The following is a 17,757-nucleotide window of genomic DNA, read 5'->3' as shown; positions in this document are numbered from 1 at the left end:
AGGTGACAGACTGGGCTCCTCGCAACTCGGTGTCTTTCCCGTCATGTAGCATCATGTCTGAACCTGCTGCTGTGATGTCCCTGCGTGTCTTTCAACAGCCAGGGAAGAGTGGTTTTCATCCTTGGGAGAGAAATGCCGCCTGCTCAAGCTCCAGTTCCACAAGCAGGAATGCACTTGAGTCACTTTACAAAACCCACTATTTTCCCTTTAGTTGGTGGGCCTACGTGCACATACCATGTTATTTGTGCATGAATCACTCACATGGCTCTGTGTTCGTAGATTGAGTTTTTGGCACCTGTCTACACACAGCTTCTGTAACTCCCAGAGGTCCCAGGATCAGCCAGCACTGACAGATACCGCTGTGCTGGCCCACCTCCATTCATTTATGAGGGCTCTGGCATTTTAAGCTTAGGTCTAAGTTTATTTGGCATCAGATATCAGAGCAGAGGAGAGAGTAAATGAACAACACCAAGGGGAAAGCAGCCTCAGACCAACTGCATTGCAATACTTCAATTTTTTCAGTGTTGCCTAGTGTTTCTAGGGAACTGACTTGGAAAACGTAAGACAGCATGTCTGCTGTGCACTGATATAAATCCTTAACCAATCTTTATGTCCCTGTGTTAAAGACATTACCATACTGGGCCCTCTTCCCAGGTGTAGTGGGCCCAGCCCAGCTCTGCAGCCCAGCAGGAGGGGCAGCGTCACGCAGAGTGTGGCTTCACTGAGCTCCCTGCCCACTCATGTGTGAAACGAGAAAGGGGACCAGGGCATCCACTGCTGAGCAGGTCCACCAGACATCATCTCTTTCTGCGGAGCACTAATGCCAGGAATTGCAGCGTCAGCCTAAAGGAGGTGGTAGGAAGAGAGTGTACACTCTTACTTTGTACAAAGGTGCACAGTCTCCTTCTTGGGGAACAGGGCAACTTAAGGAAGACAGTCCCTTCACATGTCTAATGTTTTAGGTCACCCTCTGACCCTCAGTTCTAAGTCCACGAGAGGCTGACTGATGCTGATCCTGGTGTACGGGTTATGGAAGGCAGCAGTATGATTTGCAGCCTCTCCTCAGGAATAATCTTACTTCCCCTTTTATCTTAGCCAGGCACATGGCCAACGAAAAGAGGGTAGAGAGATTTATTTGCATCCCACTCTCTACTCTAAGTGTAATTCCTCAATCGCACATGCCAGGACAAAGCATCTGACAAGGACTCTGCTCCGGTGAGGAAAGAGTTGTTGGAGGGGTTGCCTCATGAGAACAGCTGGGGTCCCAGATGGCAGGAAACCCGGTGTGAGGATATTTTTCTCCCTTTCCCATTATACTGTACCTGCAGCACATGCTTGTTGTCTTTAGTATGCAACACGGCAGAAACTGTTGCTAAGGAAATACCAGGCTTAATCTCCAAGGGCACAAGCGAATCTGCAAGCTAAAGCAAAAGAAGGATTTTGTTCAGCAAGTGATAATCTCAAAATTTGTATGAATCCAGCTGTGATTTAAATTGGCAGCACGGTATTTTTAAACATGGACTAATGAACTGTAAACATAAACCCACTGATACAATGTCAGAGCGCTCCCCTTACCTGCTTAGCCCTCCTCCTTCCAGCTCTTAAAGCTACTGACTTTCACACCGTTATCAGAGTAGTGCGAGGTTTTCAGTGACCAAGGCAAGTCTCACAAAATATAACAATTAAAGAGAAAACCTCGTTTAAAAAGACATCAACTGCTTTAATAATAATTTTGATTAGTAAAACTCATAATGCAATTTGTCGTTATTTATTATGCTTGTTATGCACATGAACAATGAAAAATTAAAGCCAGTTTCCTTTCAGTTCCTTAGTGCTGTGGCATTCTGTCTGCAGAACAGCTGGAAGAAAATGGTTTGTCCTTAAAAACTCAATGGCTCTGTTGACTGGTTTGAAATTTTTCCTTACAACACTGCACAGAAACCCTTCCACTGCCTTTTATGTAATTCTTCTCTGAAAGAAATAAAATTTAGTCTTGGCTCCAACTTTGAATTCAATGGCAACCTCCCAAGATCCTCAGCATTGAGAGTGTTGGCAGTGAATGCGGAGCGGGCAGTACTGCACCTGCTGAAACTTGCAGAAGTTGGCCAGCTGGGAAGCACCTCTTCCAACCACGTTTCCCAAGGAACGCTGCAGAAAACAGCACTCGTGAACACAGAAAATTATTCCCTTTTTCCCTCCAAGGGAGTCCTAGATGACAATACACTGTGCAGCAGCCGCCCTGGAGTCCTATCCACAAATACAGCCAGGATCTAGTCCTAGATAAATAGGTACCTTCACACCGCATGGGCCATCAGCCCAAGCAGTTTCCAAGTATCACTCCCGGCCAGGCACGCTCCTGTTATTCACTGTGGACCTGAAGGCAAGGATGTGTGAAGTGTGCTCTGTGTCTGGGGGGAAACCCTGCAGGTGATTCACAAAACAGAAACAGGTAAGATGGCTCATGCGTTACACCACTGGATGGGAGGACTTCTCAGTTGTGAAGACAAGTCACACCTAAAGAGACAGAATCTACTTGGCTGTTTTTCCTAACAGTTGTACCACCAACCCACCCAGACCATCAACCCATCTCATGCAGAAAGGGCCTCTACAAGATGATCTTCAGCTGAACTCCATTCCCTTTCACCTTCAAACACATGGCACCTCCAGTTGGAGCCATATATTAAGAAGAGCTTAACCTCCAGGTAAAGGAGTTCTTTTGAAACTTCAGCCATCTACTGTAGTGCTTCGCCAGAGCAGAGCTCTGGAGAAGCCGCTATTATCAGTGTCCTGCCAGCAAGGCAACATCAGCTCTCTTTACCTTGCCAGATGCTCCCATGCCTGAAAAACAGGAAAAGAAACTAGATGGATTTTAGAAAAGCATGGTATATTCCCATTTTGGAGATAGCGCACCTGAGGCAAAGCAAGATTAAATTCCTTACCAAAGACCACCTAGTGAATTTTCAAGAGGATCCAAACCAGGAGAGGGATGGAGCAGAACAGCTGAACCCTACCACTTCTCAAGAAATTTCAGGTACCAAAATTGTACTGCTGAGTACCCTGGTCTGCTGTAAATTATGACTATGTACGTGACCACTCTCTTACTACAAAGCTCTAATCCTTATGAATACAGAAGCAACTGAACTTGACTTCAAAAAGCACTCACTACTGGCCTAATCCTTTTGCCATCAAAGCACTGAGAAGGCTTTTCTGTTGGCTTCATTAGCAGCAAAGTTCAGCTACTCCTAATAACTTCTGAAAAATCTTATGTACCACTATTAAAGCTGCAGGAACATTTTGAGAGCACCACCTTGAAGTAAAACAGTTGCATAGATGATTGTTTGGGAAAAACACAGACATTTTAAGGCTGCATTGAAATCCCCTAAATTTTGCACATATTTTTTTTGCACAGACTTGGTGAATCTTAGAAATCAAAATTTCATGGAGCAATTCAGATTGCTCTCTCTCTGGGACTCTGTTCAAGATCTTTAAAGCAGGCAATTTGCATACAGCCTTTACACTTTGTTGTTGAAGGCTAAGCGAATGAAAATATAATGATAATCATTGCTTCAGACTTCCCCTGGGACCTAAAAATAGTAACACTTGCAGCAGTGTGTTAAGCTGCACTTTGCAGTGGTCGAAGGCACTTTCCATTCCCACCACCTTCCAGAGGAGAATCAATACAAAATGGGCTCTAATGAAGAATACATGGCAAAATGACAAACACTGTAAAGAGAAAGATCCTTAAAAAACAGAGCACAGCTTAGAATCAAAGTCCTCTTCTGCCATTGAAATACTTTGATATTAACATTTATGCAGGCTTTAACCACACAGTTGGTAAATAGCAACACTTTAATTATTAACCGTCAAAAAGACAGTAAGGCAGACGTTCATTTTTATTTTCTCTAAGATATTGCTTCATCTCACAGCCCTCTCTGTGCTGTGGCTAATCCTTTTATTATAGAAGTTCACTGACCCAAACCAAAAAGGTCATTTAATCACATCCAGTAATTCACCCACCAAGACCAGACAACACTGCTATACTCCTTTCAACTGACCTCCTGCACACACAAATCACAGAACTCTTCCAAAATGCTGGATTAAAGAAACCACTTTCAGAGAGAAAGCAAATCTTGTCTATACTCCAAGCAATGGCAACTCCACCATTTCCTCTCGCAAGCTGTTCCAAACTTTAATTTTCCTTGCAGCTAGGAAACCGTGTCTTATTTCAAGGTTGAATTTGTCCAACTTTCGGTTTCTGGATCTTGTTATGCCTTTGTCTGCGAGATCGAAAAGCCCCCCACTATGCAAGAATAAATGTGTCTTCCTTCCAGTCATTATCACAAGTCTAATGCCACATGCTGGCATCAAGAAAGTCACAAAAGCAGAGACACGCGGCACTGAGAACTAACTTCACATTAATCAGTCCCCTGCCTATGGATGAGCACTTGGATTGCCTTAAGACAAACTTGTGTGTGTACATATGTCTAGTGTGTATTAATTATTTTTAAATCCCTCCTGTTAAGGAAAGTTTAAAACAGAGACCAACCAAAAACCAAAAGTAATTGACACTCAGTAGTCTGAAACTGCAAGTGTTGATACGAACCTTGTAATGGCTGAGGGAGAGAAGAGTCAGCTTGGAATGTTCTGCTCCCGTCAGCAGAGCTGTGCACCTATGTTCTTACAGAGTAAAGACAGTTTTACTGTAAACTGCAGTTGAATCTTTGGCGTAGGATTGCATTGTCCAAACCAAAAAGAGATCTGACACATACTATGTAAGCTCAACCACCGTTGTTGTCCAAACTATAGTTGTTTATAAAGAAGAACAAAGTACATGGGTTAGGTTACTCTGAAGTCTCTAGTAAGGCCTTCATCGGGGACAACTCTCCCTAGGCTTAAGGTCGCATGCCATCTTCGGTCACCAGCCAAAAATCCTCTTGTTGGCAATAAAGAGCTGAACAAATGACTGAGGCTGGGATCTGAAACTCCTACAGTTGAGGCCGAATAATCAAGTGAATAAAATCAGGAGAAGACCAGAATTTTAGCACATGTGGTCTTGGCCCTCTGGAGGATTTTCCCAGGGACAGACATGCACAGACATACACCAGCCAGTATTTTAACATCCAAGTTGCAGCTATACTGGCAGCGGTGACTACCGGTGATTTCCTCCTAGATTTCTGGGACAGCTCTCCAAACTTCTCCCTTTTCCCTCTTCAGCTTCAAGTTTTATAAGTGCAATATCTCTTGGCCTACACTAGAGAGGACGCAGGAAGACTGACTCAGCAGGGAGAGGTGAAGTCTGAGCTGAGTGAGGCGAGCTGGATCTTCACTCTCCAGGAGTGGAGCGAAGTGGAACAAGCAGGAGCACAGCAAAGCTTATCAGTAATTAAAATCCCCTTAACTTTTCAGATCTGAAATTCACTGATGTGTACACTAGATTATAGCATGTGTATTTAGAAAGGGACACAGCTGGGTTTTTACATCAACACTGAATGTGTATTTTCCAGTTTTGCAAATTGTGCATAAATGTATGATCCCTGCACTAGAGGGAGGAGCCAGAGTTGCAACTCTCTCAAACCAGAGAAATCAAAGACATGAAACAGAGCTGTGAAACCACTGGGCAGGACAGACCTATTATGAATTCAACACATTGCAAGTCCTTAGAACAAAGAAAGAATAAAGTTGTAATATATTCCTTGGGGCAGAGATGAGTTTTGTTCAGTGCTTGTGCAACACCTAGCTCTCAAAAATTCTACTAAGAGGTCCATTACTCATGCTACTATACCTCAGTAATAAAATAAATGGAAGGAAAATTAGAAAAAAAATTAAAAAATCATTGGAAGTGGATCACATGCAACTAACACAACAGCTTTCTCTGATAAGACAACTGCTGAGGAGCAGCCAGTCTGTGCTTCATGAAGCACTAGCAAGGTACCACATGGGAAATTACAAACTGTGGATTTCTACAGCAGTCCTGAGGTTGGGAAGGTGCTGGTTAAAGCAAAAATATTCCCAGACAACTACCGGGCTGTTGCTGCAATTCCTGAAGGGTCAGTCTTGAGCCTACTCCTATCCAATTTTTATTAATGACCTCAATACAGAACGAAGAGAGTGTTCAGAAGGCCCCACTGAAGTGTAGAGGCACCCTTAATAGAAAGAAAGATCAGGCTCTCATAGAGGAAGAACTAGATGACCTCAAGAATTGAAGTGAGAAAAACAAGATGAAATTCAATAGCATGAAATGCAAGGCCAGCGACTGGGCTAATGCCGAGAATTTCTGCTGTGAGCTGGCAGCTGCTGGAAACGACAGAGGTGAAAGGTCCAGGTTTATTAGTCCACCCCACGAGAACCAAGTCACAAATGTGACATGGCCATGAAAAAGCAAATGCAACTCCAGAAAATATCAGGTAATTCTAGCAGAGATGAGCTATTGCTATTACATTGGGCCCAGCAAGATCTCATCTAAACTACTTGTAAATTGTGGGTAATTTAAGTTCAAGTAAGATATTCTGAAGGGTAGATTAGGGCAGGAGAAGTTCTCTTGTAAAAGGAAACTTGAGTATCTTGGCTTGTTTAGCCTAGCAAAAAGAACGCTAAAAGGAGAATTTGATTATTCTACATAAACACCACAGGGAAAATACCAACAAAAAGGAAAATCTATTTATGCTAAAACATGATGTTAAGTATGTACAGACCAGCCATGAATACGCATAGGTTGGAAATTAGGATATTTCTAGCCATCAGAGACAGTGGGGGTTTGAACAGCATTCTAGTGGGAACAACAGGGGCAAAAGTCTTCATAATTTGAAGCTGGTGCCTTACATTTTTGGAGGCTTGTTATAAACACTATTACTAACTGCAGCTGGGTTCTGGCCCTGTAACCCCCGAGGGCACTTCCATTTCTAGGTGGAAATGATTGCTTACAGCCTTGGAGATTGCCAGGTATGAAAAGATTCTCACCCAGATCCTAGTCCCTAAAAAGGACGCAATTCATATGTGACAGAAAAATATCCTCTCCCAATTATCAGAGAAGCCCAAAGATTTTAAGATCTGCCTGCTTTCAGAAGGAGTCCGCCAGGCCCTAGCGATCACAGTTTCACAGAGGTTTTTACAATAGGTAGCCCTCAGCAGAATCTGAATGGAGAACAACCTGCCTCATTCTCCATCCCTCCACTCACCTTGCTCCTCACACACATCATATCCAGGTTCTGGATGCAGAAAAGCATCTTCCCCCTGTACCTTTAATAGGAAAAGAGTGCACAAATATTCCACACGCTTAAAAGCTGTGCAATAGCCCTTTCACAAGCAGGCATGACCTGTACAGTCAGTTTTGTAAACAGAAGAAACATGGTCTTCATCCTGTCACTTATATTTGGATGGCAATGTTAGGAAAGGAAGATAATTTACCGCACCTCCTACTTCCCTGCCTCTTCTTATCCCTTCACTATTTAAGTACCAGGAGGTCTGTTGTCAAGTCACTTGAAACCAGACACAGAAAGGCACAAGAGATTATAGTGTGGGCAGAAGTCTCAAACAGATTCAGCCTTGGCTTTACACCATCTGCTAAATCAGGCAGAGTCTGAGTGCAGGAAGTCTGCAAGTATCAGATCCTGCAGAGGAAACAAAAAGATATGTGGTCAAACACATGCACCGAAGGGGAAAGGTCTAAAGATTTTAACAAGCCAGTGGAGTAAGCATTCATGACCAGAAAGCATATTAAACAAGGCACAAGCATGCTGTAGGCCATTGTGCACTAGAATGGAAGTCGAGGAACCTTTCTAATGAGACTTAAAGGAACAAGGGCATTTCCAACAGAGAAGAACAACATCCTAGAACTAAGGGCATCTATATAATCATTAGTGGGTGATCCGAGTCATGTCTTCTTGGGGTTTCAGCCTCAGATTTTACAGAATCCAAGTGTTTTTAATGGGATGATTATGTTGCTAAGCTAACCCTAACTTAACAGATCTTTCAGTCTCTGTGGGTCTGCTACAATTCTCTCTGGAGCAGATTTTAAAGTGTCATTAACTTCAGTGGATGAAGAATCATGCCATAAATATCTCAAGTTTTTTATATTATTGCTTGCAAATGCCTACATCTTAGCTTTACTCTTCCACAGACCCAATATCTAGTGGAGAAATAAAACAAGTTGAAGGGCTAGTCCTGCAGTTTTGAGCACTGGAACAAACCTCTTCTTTTCCATGTACATGTTCCATGTTCAACTAACGGATCAGGGCTCCAGATCAACATGATGGCCCTTGCCCCCAAAGCCTGGAAATCAAACCAGAAAGATATGTACTGACCAACCGACAGGAACTAACCCTGGGTGGGATTATAAACAGTAGTCTCAGTACAAAAGCTAACCGCTGGCTTTTTGCCAATCCTGTGCCAAAAGACAGTTTTAAGGAGGTATTTAAAAAGTGTAATGAAATAGATTTATGGCTGTTTAATGAAGCTCTTCCCCATTATGCTGCATAGCCTGGGAGCAGGCAGGAAACAGTTGTCTGGGGAACTTACAAGAGGACAGTGGAAGCCAGAACCGGCAGAAGCAGAAATCAGCCTCAAACTTGAATGAAAAATGACATGTAGGGGAAGCAAGGACATGAAATATCTTCAAAGTAAAGGCAAGCAGCTTACAGATGCAAAAGATGAGTCATTTGAAAGACATGAAAAGGGCATCAATCGAAATATTCAAAATACCGTAACCGGTTTATGGGTCAGAACGTCAAGTCAGAATGTAATGCTGTTGAAGCTGACTGGGAAAAAGGGAGGTGAGTGCCTGGCCAGAAAAGAGTGTTATCTTACAGCCAGCCATCAAAAATGAAGGAGAAACAAACCCAGATATTAATGTGGGCAGGCAAAGGCAGGCTGGGAGCAGAAAAGCAGATCTGAGTTTCATCAATCTAAATAGGACAATCTGTGGATGAGACCAACCACAGAGAAAAGGTACAGGGCGATAACACATTCAAAGCCCACAAAAGAAGGGAGAAGGGAGGACAATTCTCTGCAGAAGCATTGCAGGTTGAACAGCCAGGAGAGAAGAGACACGGGAGTGAGGTGGGAGACATTTTTAAGAAGAAAAGAACAGCTGATTGCATTGAACACTGATGACGTAAATCAGGAAGACGGCAGACTACAGTGGTTCTGGCTTTGTCTAAAAAAAGGTTGGTAAAAGATGGGACAAGAGTAGTTTTAGTGGAATGTCAAAAGGTCAAGTCAAACTCAGGAAGGGCCTGTACTAGAACAAGGGAGGGACTCCAGGCAATTTTACAGACAGTGGATTCAGTGAGCTTGGAGCTGAAGGGAGGAGTGATAGTAGCAGAAGCAAGCAGGCTGGTTATATTTCATTTACTTTATGGTAAATGAGACTACGGCATCTTTATACAAGGGGAATAGTCAGGGGGAAAGGAACAGAGAGGTCAGGAGACTGGATAATGTAGAGTCACCAAAATAAGTTGAGGGTTAGAAGAAAGACAGAAATTAAAACTCTCTAGTCCCTGAAACATGGAAGAAGTTGGAAAGGTAAGATGAAAGCCATGTTTTGTGTTTCCTTCTCTCAAAAAGGAATTGGCAAGATCCTACGTGGAAAGAGAAGTCAAGACAGGAGAAGGGAAGGGGGGGAGTGAAAGCTACATAATTATAATGGGCTGCCAAGTGGCTGTTTTCCTAATTCTTCTCTGCAGTAGTTCCTTATAATTTCACTTCATGTCAGGCTGTGCATTGCCCACTCACACTCTCCTATACTGGCCTGTGTCCTGAAGAACTTGCAAACAGAGTACCTTTAAAACGCAGAGCCCTCACTGAAGTTAGTTTGCTGCTGAAATCAAGTGATCCGCACCATTGTTCAGCTGTAATTAAACTGGAGGCACATTATTTGCTCAAACACTACTGTTTAATTTATCTGTTTGCTCCAGAAGGTGTTTTCCATTTTCCCATCGTTCTCCTGTGAATAGACAATGCCTAACCAATTTCCAGGAAGCAGTCTTCTTTTTATTATTTTTTAAAGTGAAAGGCAGATGCAGAGAAGAACAAATTAGTTAAAGTGTAAAGGTTTCCACAATACCTCTGAGAGCCATTCCAGCCTGCTGCCTTGGGACTGTTAAAACCTCTCTCTAAACAAAGGCTGCTCTGAGTGTAAATCTCATTAACATACAACAGTCCTGCTTGACCCGACTTTGCTCTTCGGTGAAGTGATTGATATGTAGACAAGCTCCAGCAGCATAAGTAAATTTACATTAGTCTGACAGGCCAGAATCTGAACCACCGAAACAGTTTTGGAAAGGAAATTTCACACTACCATACCGCCAGTCTGTATTGACTGAAACCATGATGAGCCAACTGTTTTGGTTTTCAAAAGCTTTCAGAATCCAGACAGAAGTTTGAGCACATGTCCATTTCTGAGAAAGGGCTGTGGATGTCAGGAGAGGGCCCTGATCAGGACTTCATTGAAGCGCACATTCTTTTATGAGACTTTTAGATGTACTTTAGACACAAGTCCTAGACCTGGAGCAGATCTAGTAATTACTTTTTTTTCCAGGGTGGATTTCATCATTCCGTTTTTGGCTAACATGGTTTTGACAAATAACAATAGCAAAGTTTGCTAGGAGCTATAAAATACCCTTTCCAACTGCCACTTGACCCTTCACAGAACCCCAGAGGTGGTGGTAACCCACATGAAACAAATGCCCTTTCCTCACAGTATAGAAATTCCTATATATTCAGGCACCATTACAGACTCTTCCTGGATGAAACTACTGAAAAGGGGACATGAAGCAGCAAATACTCCCCACCAGGGAGCCTCATCTATCATATCTGCAATCCTGTCTTGCACAACCCACCCAGCAGAAGGGGAAGTTTCAGCCATTTTTTGCCACCACTGTGTAAACCCTGCCTGAAACCAACAGGCCATCTGTGTCAACCGCTCAAAACCAACATCCTAGTGACCTCTCTGCACAACAGGAGAGACAGACAGACAGGGCTCTTCTCCTGGAAGAGGGAATGAAGCAAGCCATGCAGATGGCACATAAAAATTATCAGGGAAGTGCTTATTTAGTGGGTTAGCATCAAAGGACACACAGGCCCCAGAAAAAGACAGTCTTTTCCTCCTTCTCCCATTTATTTGCAAACCAGACAATGATCCTTTGGGACTGACTGCTGCGACTGCTTCCACAGAGTAGGAGAGATCACGTAGTTACACTTCTCAGCAGTTATCAGCTATGCTGCTAAGACTTGAAGTCAGACAGGGTGGAAGACAACATACCATCCCTCCCATGCCTTATCTGCAGGTCAAGCTGGAAGCAAAAACGAGCCTCACACCATGGTGTGATGAAGACATGTTGAAATAGAGATTGTCCTGGGGAGACAGTCTGTGATCACTACAAAGTTGGTATTGCTATTCCTCTAGCAAGTTCCCTTAAAAAGAATGATTGAGGTCTTTTTCTGAGGATGATTTGCATAACTCAGTGCTGGGGAATGGCATCCTATTAGCAGCCCTGAATCACAGCCTTGCTCTCAGAGGCAAGCACACAACAACTAATGGGTCTAACTCTCAAAGAACCCCCTGAGGCAAGCAAAGACTACCTCCCTGACCCCAATGGGGAAGGACAACAGTTTTCCTGAAAGTCACAGGGATGATCTGGTCTACCTAACTTTTGTATCCTATTAAAAAGTCTTTTCAGGAGTGTCATTACATACCAAGTAGCTTCTTGCAACAAGTTGGTAAGCACAGCTGTCTAACCAGGGAGAATACCTGAACAGGGAAAATCACATGAGATGTTTCTACTCCCTGAGCACAGATAGCTTTGAAATTAGGACTCCTGTGTGAATAACATTTGATGTTATTTGTTAGAAGAAAAAAAAGGGCCATTTCTGTCAATATTCCTCTCTGTGCAGCTTTCTGCTCGAACACTCCAAGTTAAAGTGAATGCAATAGAAACCAGCTCTCATTTTCTACATGCTTCTTTGATACCCATTTCCAGGTTGGTAAATACCACGACATTGTCTATAGTGCATCCTCCCTCCAACACCCCAGCAGTTTTGGGAAGTGCTTTTATTCCTATGCACTGGTTTTACCTAGAGGTATAGGAAGAATCCATTCACTTCAGTGACAGACAGCACCTGAAAACCACTGGAGAAGTGGGTTTGAGAAATGGAGAGCATTTTCACATTAGTGGCTGCCAATGAGACTGAATCTACATGGCCTCTTGAGCCTCAAGTATAAGGGATCTTGCTGCCAACACCCAAGCTAACAAGAGAAACACTTACTTGTTTGCTGACGTGGTCTAGCCCCATGAGCATGGCACTGCCTTCAGACTAATAAGCTCTGCCAGGGAACTCTGCAGTCCTTGGTGTCCTTTCCAATGTGAGCTGCATTTTATGTTTTAGACTTGTGCTGATCATACAGGAAGACTCCAACAGAGCAAGAAGCTGAACCTGCGACTCCTATAGACCAGCCTAGCTTTTAGATAAGCCTCCCCCCTTGACAGGAGCTTCAAAATGTATGAGGGTTGGTGAATATTCATCTGTAGCATCCATGCTAATTTGCATTCCGTTTGCAGGAAAAGCTGGTATCCACCCTCTTCACAGGGCTGACACAACGGATAGGCTCACTTACAAAGGTTCACTTAGACCCCTGCAGTTTAGAGAAAAACCCAAAGCTTCAGGGGAATCTAAATAATAGGTAAGCCATGTGCTGGCTTTCTGCACTCAGAATGTACTATTTGGTTTGGTCGTGCTAGTGTGAATGGAAGCCACGTTTTACTAGTCTCAGGTTTAACAGGATCCAATAAATATGTAAATTTCCCCCAAAATTGAATATACATGCCATGATGGAGTTGCATCCAAGTATATTTTCTAATTAAAAAATCCCTCTTTGTCACTGGCAGTCCTCTAACCAGTGGGCTGGGCAGGCTTCTAACAGAGCTGATCCACAAAGCAGACACACGTGAAATGGTAGGAATGGGTGTTGCAGACTGGCTGAGGGATTTTGTTACATGGGTACCAGTTCTGTACTTCATGTTTGGCTTAACTAAGAGTACTTCCTCCCTCTACACTCTGAGGAAAAGTAGACTCACATATTCAACAGTTTCTAAAGGGCAGTAACGCCTGCTTGTAAAAAGCCACTGTCACCTTTGATCCAAGGACACATTTGTGCTGATTGGATTGTCAAAAAAATATTTTAAGATCATGCCTGTTAGAATATGGGTCACCCTTTGTATTATGGGTACATTTATATTTGATTTATGGGGTTAATAAATTATTAATAGATGTTGCAGACATAAGTAGTCCACATTATAGATGGTTACAAGCAACCCATTAACCTGTTGGAGTTCAGCAGTCTGCAGGAATTAACTATTTATTGGAACTGTTGTAATACAAATGAGCCATTTCACTACTACACCTTTAACAGTGAATACCACTCCTCAAGGGAAAGCGTATTTCTCATGGCAGGTACAGCTGGAGAACGAGAAAGACAACTCCTGGCTACTAACTCCCAGATTCTTCGGATCCCTTCCATGGCCCTGCACCACTAATTCAAACTGCAATGCCTCAACTTACTCATATTTAAACTGGAGATGACGGGCTTGCCTCACAGGTGGCTAACAGAGATTGCTATTTGTTCTGTTTTTGAGATGTGATATAACCTTGCAAAGGACAATTAACCCGAACATATTTTTTGCTTGCCCACAATGTTTTTTTCAATTCCCATTAGTTTACACAGTGAAATTCTCTCTCAGAAATGCTTCTTCCTTAGCCCTCCATTTGATCATAATCAACAGTAAATCACGGCCACAAGATATTTTTAGGCAAAGGGGCTACTGAAGCAGTAGCTTGGATTTGGCTGTATGAGCAAGAAGCCACCATCTTTTACCCCACTTTTGTTACTCACTTCTGGCATGATTTCGATCTTCTCATAGCGCCGCTTGTATGGAAGAGTCAGCACCTCTGCTCTGCGGTAGGACATTGGTGGAGGCTGGCAGTCTATCATCAGATCTGTACGATGAGACTGGGTGGGTGGTGGCTGAGTGTACTGCTCTGGGCAAACTACATGGAGAGGCTGGAAAAGAAGAGTGTGGTGACTTATAAAAGTGTTTAGTTGATTCTGCGCGCTGCTCTACAACAGTAATCATTGCCATAAGGAGGTCTGCAGATTGTTGTTAGCAAGCTAATTTATTTGTAAGAAAACAACATCCAAAAGATGCAGTTGAGAAGATCCAGTCAGTATTGGAACAAATTGTTCAAGGAACAGGCAGTCTTTGCTTTGTATACAACAGTGTCCAGAGTAACAAGGCCTAAATCTGTGTCTTTAATCACCACTTCAATATCAGCAGTCATGTTAGCTGCCAAAAGGATAGAAAAAAGAAGAATATTCAATTGCTTTTTCTTCCAAATCATTCTCATCTAAATTAGAAGCAAATGACAGTAGTGGTGGAGACCATCGCAAAATGGCATGGAGTGAGACAGATGTATCAATATGCAAGGCTGCAAAAACATTACCACAATAAGCAACTCTGAGTTTTCATGACCTGTCAGTAATGTATTAACAAAGCATAAACACGCTGGTTGCCCAAAGGATCACTGCAGGATTTAAGGAAGCCAAAGGACAAGACAGTGTTTCTGCAAACTGTTTTGGAAACAGCATTATACTTCAGTAGTAACATGGAAGAAGATGCTTGTCCGAAAAACAAGCAGTGGCAATTGCTATCAGTTGTGCGGTGACAAGCCAGGTCACAGAACAATGAGATAAAATGATCCAGATGTTGTTAAGAGGTTTGGAAGAATATGTATTTTTGTGTTCAAGTTGAAGACAGAACAAAAGGAAAAGCTCAGCCAGGAAAAAACCTGGGTATTATTTTAATTATGTCATGAGTCAGAAAGCAAATTTCAGTAGAAACAAATTGTATGGACAAGGAGAGGCCACTAAAGCCAAAAAGAGTCAAGAGGGAAAAGCAGAGACTACATGAACGCTCTGGCCTTCTTCCTAGTCAGAAGTCTGGATTTTGCACATGGAGTAAGGAAAGCAGTGGATTTGGAAGAAACATGGGAGTGAAACTCCAGAACAGGAGTGCCAGGACCAAAGCAAGTATCAGCTCAAGGATACAGAGCAGAGGAGATGGTTAAAGCTGAGGGCGCTGAGGACACTCAGCACTTGGTACCCTTTACATTAAGACTGTGTTAGACACAGCCAGGCTTATTCATACAAACATGAAAAAGAATAAGGAATAAAGTTATTATGACTATATATACCTAAAAAGGAGGAAAGGAATGTACGCACCATTTGCTCTGCACTCTAAGCTTTTAGGGATCTTCCAGCCACTCTGTGCAGAGATTGGCATTCATGCCATATTCATTTTGGAGCAGGATGATAAAGGAGAGCTCAGTGCTGTGTGCTCTCTCATAGAAAAAAGGATTTGGGTATTGTCTTGATTTTGCTATTGTTTAAAGTAACAGTTGTTCACAATTGACCTATTTATTTCAGGTGTGTGAAGAAAGGTTAGAAAAGGCAACAGAAAATTCATTACCTGGACTTCTTTGAGTAATTTAGACACCTGAATAAAATTCAGTCTTGTGTCAATGGGACAGTAAACACATTTCATTGCCAAAGGTTGATAAGGAGCCAGGGCATCCAGATAAGAGAAATCGGGTTCTGAAAAGAGAAACGTTGAAAACACTGAATGCCTAATAAGAACAAAGATGGCCCAATTCCTCTCTGATTCCACATTCTAGTCTAGACAAGCTGTTGTTCAGCAATGTTAATTCTGTTACAGATTTCTCTTCCCTTCTTCCTCCCCCCACCCGTTATTTTCAGTTAATTTGATGAAAATTATGCCCACAATTAGTCTTATCTTAATCAAGCAACAGAGTAATACTATTTCATTTGAACACATTATTGCATGATTTTTATAACAAATTTAATCAAGACAAAAACATAATCTCTTATTTTCAATCAGATCCTGTAAAAGAGGACAAGATGTACACATTTTTGGTACCATAAGGTAACCCAAATGTCAGCTCGTTTTTCACTGTAACAAAAATGCAGCATAAAGATCGTATCTTGAGAACGCGTACCAATGTCCACTGCTGCAGACACATTACCTCCCAACTTCTCTTCTTCCTTGCAGTATACATATACCTTTTCTTTTTTTAATCTAAATGCCAGGTTTAGACTGGTGGAAAAACAAGGGTCCAAATTTTAATGTAACCCAAGAGGACCTGTAGGGAGCCCTCCTGTTGGAGGGACAGGGAATTGGGCTTTTTCCAGTTATGGCAGCAGAGCAATTCTAGTTCAGGCCAGTATGAACTGAAGGTTGCTTGCGGTAGCGGGTATCCAGAAGGAAAGATGGGCTGTGATAACTTTATCAGTTGGTATCTTTATTAGACCTAGCAAGTCTCAACTTCCCTTTGTACTCTTATTACTGACTTTTAAAAATCAGATTAAAGGTTTCCCAGGGAAAAATCATGCACTGAATGGGCTTTTACTCACACAGAGACTAATACAACATTGAGAATACTACAGAAAAATACTATTTTTTTTGTGAATGAAAAACGTATACTACACTGTGTCACCTACGAGACCTACAAGTAGCCACTTGATTCTGGAGGCCACCAACTAATGATGTGGAAAAGCTTATGCCATCACTATCTATCCGGTAATTATGGGATAGATCACATAAAGGGAATGCTAGGAAAAGAAAAACTGATATTAGTTTGGTAAATACAGAATGTAAAAAAGAGAAGGGGATGCATGAAAGACTTATCTGCTAGACTATTTTGAACCACAGGGCCTCAAAGGACAACCTGCAGAGTGAAGTGCAAATGCGAACAACCAAACCTTGCTAGTAAACGGTATGAGGTATTTCTCTGGTATCTGCTCAGGCTGTGTAAAAGGATGAATTTAAAGGAAACTTAAATACAGATACTTCAGTCTAGATTTAGACAGCCATCTTCTATGTTCTTATATCACCCTGAGGAGACCACTGGCTGAATTTCTCAAGTAGACAGCAAGAAAAAATGTCCTTAAAAAGTTTACCACAGGAAGTTCAGCTTCCAACATGGCATCTGACATTCAATATTGGGCCTCATTCTACTGATAAAGACAAGTTAATTGCTAGCCTAAAAATCTGCTGCTGGCTAAGTATCAGCGATCATGATGTGGTTATATTTACCCTGTGAGAACAGAATATATCATCAGCCAATGATACATATGTTTGGAACTGTCAAAGGGATAATTTTCCCAAGTTTAAAGCAATTGTCAGAATAACTGCATGGGCACATCAAAGTAAGAAATATTAACAAAAAATGATAGTTGTACAAGAACATATTACTAGACGCCCAAAAAGCCATGAATCTAGAAACAGGAAATAAAAATTGTACTAGGCAAAAAGCCATGCTAGTTAAAAGCAGATGTGTTAGTGGCAATGAAACAAAGCCTAAAAATATAATGTAAAAAATGGGAGTTAATGGCAGTTAAATTTAATAGCAATGAATAGAAGTTTAAAAATAAGAATACTAAGAAGGTAGCTAGTTGAAGAATGACCAGTGGTCAATTAGGATTAATTCAGAAGACATTTTAAAACCCACTGGGGAAAACCAGAAAACTTAAGTCAGGTACAGGTCCTCTGCTAGAGATGTACAATGAAATTGCAAATAGTAAGTTTAAAAGAGAGCTTTTCCATCAGAAGAGAGCTTTTCCATCCCATCTTGTATTGTGGATGACACAGAGATTTGACTGCTTTTATCCGAGAATGCCATGAGGCAGCA

At 42.1% G+C, this 17,757-nt stretch overlaps 1 protein-coding gene across 2 annotated transcripts in view; it reads right to left on the bottom strand.

Annotated features, from left to right (window-relative positions):
- Positions 1-17,757, bottom strand: part of INTS9 (integrator complex subunit 9) — a 70,837-nt gene that overhangs the window by 3,390 nt on the left and 49,690 nt on the right. For both annotated transcript variants that reach the window (XM_049819214.1, XM_049819215.1), the window contains exons 13-15: positions 15,519-15,643; positions 13,886-14,053; positions 1,323-1,421 (exon numbers count right to left, since the gene is read on the bottom strand). In XM_049819214.1, coding sequence (XP_049675171.1) covers positions 1,323-1,421; positions 13,886-14,053; positions 15,519-15,643 — 392 coding nt within the window. The remainder of the gene's footprint in view (positions 1-1,322; positions 1,422-13,885; positions 14,054-15,518; positions 15,644-17,757) is intronic.

The sequence above is a fragment of the Accipiter gentilis genome, chromosome 16 (assembly GCF_929443795.1).
Source record: "Accipiter gentilis chromosome 16, bAccGen1.1, whole genome shotgun sequence".
In the NCBI taxonomy this organism is placed as follows: Eukaryota; Metazoa; Chordata; class Aves; order Accipitriformes; family Accipitridae; genus Astur; species Astur gentilis.
The sequence above is the reverse complement of the archived record's forward strand: the minus strand, read 5'-3'. Positions and strand labels throughout refer to the sequence as shown.